Here is a 4,509-nt window from a genome sequence, read left to right as displayed (position 1 = left end):
ATCTCATCATGACCTGTCACCACGTTTTCATTGCCTCTTAACCTTGTTTACCGTACCACAGATTGTATCACACTTCTTGTATAAGATAAATTTAATACACTTCATGTGTGGTTAAGATAGATCCACACTCATACCTAGGAGATTTAGTTCTTTGATTTGCATTTTTGATTTCATAATGTCTATTTTTTAAAAAGAGTTATGTTATATGCGGTTATTAGGGTTGTATATAAGAAATAAATACACTACTTAAAATGAAAATAAGTTGTGAATTTATGGAAAAATTTTGCATCAACTGATGTAAAAAATGATCAATTAATGCAACTTATTTTGATTTTTAACTTCTTATATATAACGCTTAAGACTGCATATAGCTTTTCCCTTTTAAAAATACACCCGTCATTGTAAAAAAAAAAACATCCCTCTATTACCTTACTGGTTATGCTTTAATTTGCTCGTTAATGTCTTTGATTAGCTAAAAGTGAAAAATGTAAAAAGTATGTATAAAAAAATTATGCATTGATACACATCATACAAATCAAAATAACATTGATGATGTACTCTTCTTGTGCTTTCTGTAATGGGAAAAAAATTAGGAAAAATCCAATTTTTAATTTCTCTCTTACTTTTTTATACTTTTCATTAACTTTATGTTTTTCAAATTAGGTGATTTTAACTCTAGGAAGATCTTTCAAGAATATGTCAATAAGAAAACTAGAATGACTTTAAGGGAATATAGTTTACAATGTGGTACAAGAGTGAAAGCTAAGGGATATGTGAATAGCACACAAAATTGAAGTAGAACAACTAAAAAAAACTAGACTGAGAGTGTAGTGTGAGAGAGTGCAGGAAATCTTTTTACCTATTAAAAGATGGACAATTTCTTAAAAATATGTCATGTGTTGAATTGCATTCCATTAAGTTTTTATTCCCCTCTATCTAGAGTGGGTAATTTATTTTATTCATTTGCTAGCATCATATATAAAATAGAATAAGTCAAAAAAATTGCATTCATAAAAGTTCAATACTAGTCTTGGGAGTAAATAATGATTTTCTAGATCATGGTGATAACTCCTATACTTAAAATTACTGTAGAATACCATTTGCATTTGCGATGGTTTTGAAGTAACTTTTAGAGTTTGAGCTAATTCAAACCTCTATTAATGGTTCATATTAATGGTGTATTAGCGTAAAGTAGTTCATATTAGTTGAAGTAGCTTTTTGAAAAAGTAAATAATAATAAACAATATCTTTTAGTGAAAAGTAGCTTGTAAGACAATATTTAGAGATTTAATATGGTTCATTAGAACATCTTTTAAACTAACTAATAGTTTTGTCGAGCACTAATTACTTTAAATCGAATTCTGATTGCAAACCTCCATCAACTAACTTCTAACATCGAAGAGCTAATTTTACTGGTAAAGTCTTGCGGGGTGATAACCAATCCTTGAGATCAAATTCCATCTAACATCAGTGCCCTTATTCATTCATTTACAACAACAAAAAATCTACATGTAATAGCTCCTACGACCCTCAACAAGTAACAATTACTACTAACAACTATTTTTACGAAACAAGCATGAGATCTCACATGTTTTTTTTTGTTTTAAATATGTTTTCTATCATATTGGCAAATTATAAACAAGTTCATTATGTAATTTGAAAATTCACCAACACTCTAAAAATATATGATCACACAGGTATTGACTTATCATTTTCCGTAAGTGCCTTAGGGCTTATGTACAAGACTTGAACATGCAAATCATTAAATATAAAGTTGCATCCTTTATCTAAACAAAAATTATAAAGGAATAAAGTGTATAATGATGAGAATAATTAAAAGTTGAGATTAGAATAAAATACCAGAAAGCAGAGAAGCTTCCTTGGCTGTAAGAAAAGCAGAGAATCCCCTGAATGCATGATGATAAACATGGCCCACCGACATTCTTTCTCTCTCCTCACTGCATTGTATTTTTTTATTGATTCAATAACAATCCAAAATCTTCATATTAGCAAAACATATGATTCGTAAGACAATTTAAATCAGTATTTAAAAAAATGAAGAAATGATTCTACATATATATACCTTGGAATAACAGAGGAAAGCAATTGTAAATGATCTGATTCTGCAATTTTCATGTCTGTTTCACCTTCTCCCTGTGATCCACCCATATAAACTATATAATTCTGCACCAAAAAACATGAAATATTAATGAAAAATTAGAAGTGAAAATAAGTTAAGATTTAATGAAAGAATAAAAATGAATTATTACTTGAGGAGTATGATGAGAAAATGCAGGGGAGAAGAAAAGAAGAAAGGGAAGAGAGAGAAAGAGGAGGGGAGAAGCCATGGAGAGAGAGTGGTGAAGTGTAGGTGAGAGTGGCATAAGCATATGTAGGGAGAGGAGGAGAAGGATCATGTTTTTTCATGTGGGTTAGGAAGAGAGAGAGTGTGTAAGTGTGAGTATGTGATTCTTTCCTCTTGTGAGGAAACTTGATTCCGGGGTCAGTTGGAAAAAGGGAACGCTAAGAGTAGATTTAGAACAAGTAAAGGGTTTGAGTTGATGTCTACACTATCTTTGAAATTTCGAGTCGGTTGGTTTATATGAGTCTAGGCAGGTCTATGAAATTTTAGGCCGGGTTGAAAGTTGGTTTGATAATTCGTGTCAACATTGGTCCGGTCGATTGGGTCGGGGTAATTCGAGTAAGGTTGACTTTTTTTTCGTATCAACTAAATAGAACACATATTAATCAGTATAAAGTCAGTCGAGTAATTGAAATAGTTCGAGTACTTTCAAAAAAAAAAAAAAAAATCAATGTATAAAGTAACTCAAGTAAATAGAATATTACTGATATCAAATATGGAATAAGTCTAGAATTTTAACCCCAAATACTCGCATTGCCTAGGTTTTAGTGAAGATTCATGATCAAGAAATTTGTTTTACTTTGGTTTTCCATTTATATTTCTAGTGCTAGTATTAGTTACATAGTTTTAGACTAACATTTGTTCTTTTACATTAACGGAATACTTTGGATTAATGTTGTCACACTGTCATGTGGTATTAAGACTTTGCTCAGAATTAAAATCTTTTATATTTCTTTATATATTTTTATCTGGTTGTTAAACTTAAAGTTTAAATTTTAATGTTCGTGAAAAATATCGCATAATTATTTTTGGGTGGGGTTCGAGTCACAATTTTCAAGTCACTTCGGATCGGTTTGTTTCGGGTACAAGTCATATTCGGGTCTAGTTGCTTACGAGTCCGAGTTGGTTTATTTTGGGTTTCAGTTTTCTTTTTTCGAGTGAAAAACGGGTCTGAAATTGGGTATATTTGGGTCCATTTTGCCACCTCTATTTCCAATCATAGAGATCTGAGGATTTAATCTAACTCCTTGTATAAGAATCCTTAGATCCCCTACATGCAAGAGATTGGAAAATAAAATAAAATTGAAAGGTTCATTACATACAAGAAAAGTTTTCAAGTTATTAGATTTAGGGAAAGACCTAATCAAGTTAGGGCCTTTTTCTTTTCACTTTATTTAAAGAAAAGTCCAGAAAAATTAGGAAATTCATAAAGCTTATAAAAGTTCTAGAAAAAAAATATTCTAGATAAGTTAAGAAAAAATAAGGTCAAAAGAACAAATTCCCAGTTAAAATTTTTTGAACACTCCGCTATTATAATATGTAATTGTAAATTATTGTGATATTTCATGAAGCCATCCGGCTCTGTGGTGTGGTCCTCTTCTTCCTAAAAGGGTTTTAATTGGTATCATCTTCACATTTGATGCGGCCACTTTTGGTTTATATTATGGGGATAGGCAAGATCACAAGATTAATGGTGTCAATAGTGGAAAAAACATCAAGGGAAGCGATCAAAATAGCCTTAAGGGTTGCATTTTTGGCCCGCAACCCTTGGGCAAAACGGAAGGGTTGCAATTTTGGTCTAAATCACAGCCCTTGTGGCCCCAAAAAAAAAATTTTTTTTTTTTGCATTTTTTAGTCCTAAATGATTCCCGGACTTAAGGGTTGCAATTTTTTTGCATTTTTTTTATATATAGGAACAAGATCTTGTGAAAACAACTTTTAATATGAAAACTGAAAACAAGACATCTGGGCCGTTGATTTTGATCGTGCGACCAATATTTTCAATTCCCTCTATCCCACTCTAACACTCTCCCTCTCTGCTCATAAAACTCTACCCCTCTCTTTCTCTCTCCTCTAAAGATCTAACCCACATTTAACCCTTCCTTTTTTTTTCTCTCTCATCCTTCATCAATGGCAGTTAAGATTTGCATCTCTACTTCTCTCTTTACTCCTCTGCTATTCTACTGATGCATCCCAAAACAACAACTCCAGCAACACCACCACCACCACCACCACCAACAATAACGCAACACACACAACACAGGGAAGGGAAATTCCCTTTATTACTTTGTCGGACCACCACAAGGCGGCATCAACAACGCCAACACGCGGGGATCGGGGCAGTAGGTGTACCACGAAACACTTCA

At 32.3% G+C, this 4,509-nt stretch overlaps 1 protein-coding gene across 2 annotated transcripts in view; it reads right to left on the bottom strand.

Moving 5' to 3' along the window:
- Positions 1–2,555, bottom strand: part of LOC104907429 (CO(2)-response secreted protease) — a 14,488-nt gene extending 11,933 nt beyond the window's left edge. Inside the window, exons 1-4 of one of the 2 annotated variants that reach the window (XM_010696361.3) lie at positions 2,271–2,554; positions 2,084–2,184; positions 1,861–1,958; positions 1–13 (exon numbers count right to left, since the gene is read on the bottom strand). The exon at positions 1–13 is cut by the window's left edge and continues 146 nt beyond it. In XM_010696361.3, coding sequence (XP_010694663.2) covers positions 1–13; positions 1,861–1,958; positions 2,084–2,184; positions 2,271–2,417 — 359 coding nt within the window. In that variant the 5' untranslated portion in view covers positions 2,418–2,554. Of the gene's footprint in view, positions 14–1,860; positions 1,959–2,083; positions 2,185–2,270 lie in introns of both variants that reach the window. The other variant, XM_019252597.2, reaches the window with a different exon arrangement.
- Positions 2,556–4,509: the final 1,954 nt, after the last annotated feature.

The sequence above is a fragment of the Beta vulgaris genome, chromosome 4 (genome assembly GCF_026745355.1).
Source record: "Beta vulgaris subsp. vulgaris cultivar EL10 chromosome 4, EL10.2, whole genome shotgun sequence".
NCBI lineage: Eukaryota > Viridiplantae > Streptophyta > Magnoliopsida > Caryophyllales > Amaranthaceae > Beta > Beta vulgaris.
Note: the sequence above shows the minus strand (reverse complement) of the source record. Positions and strands in the feature narration are given on the sequence as shown.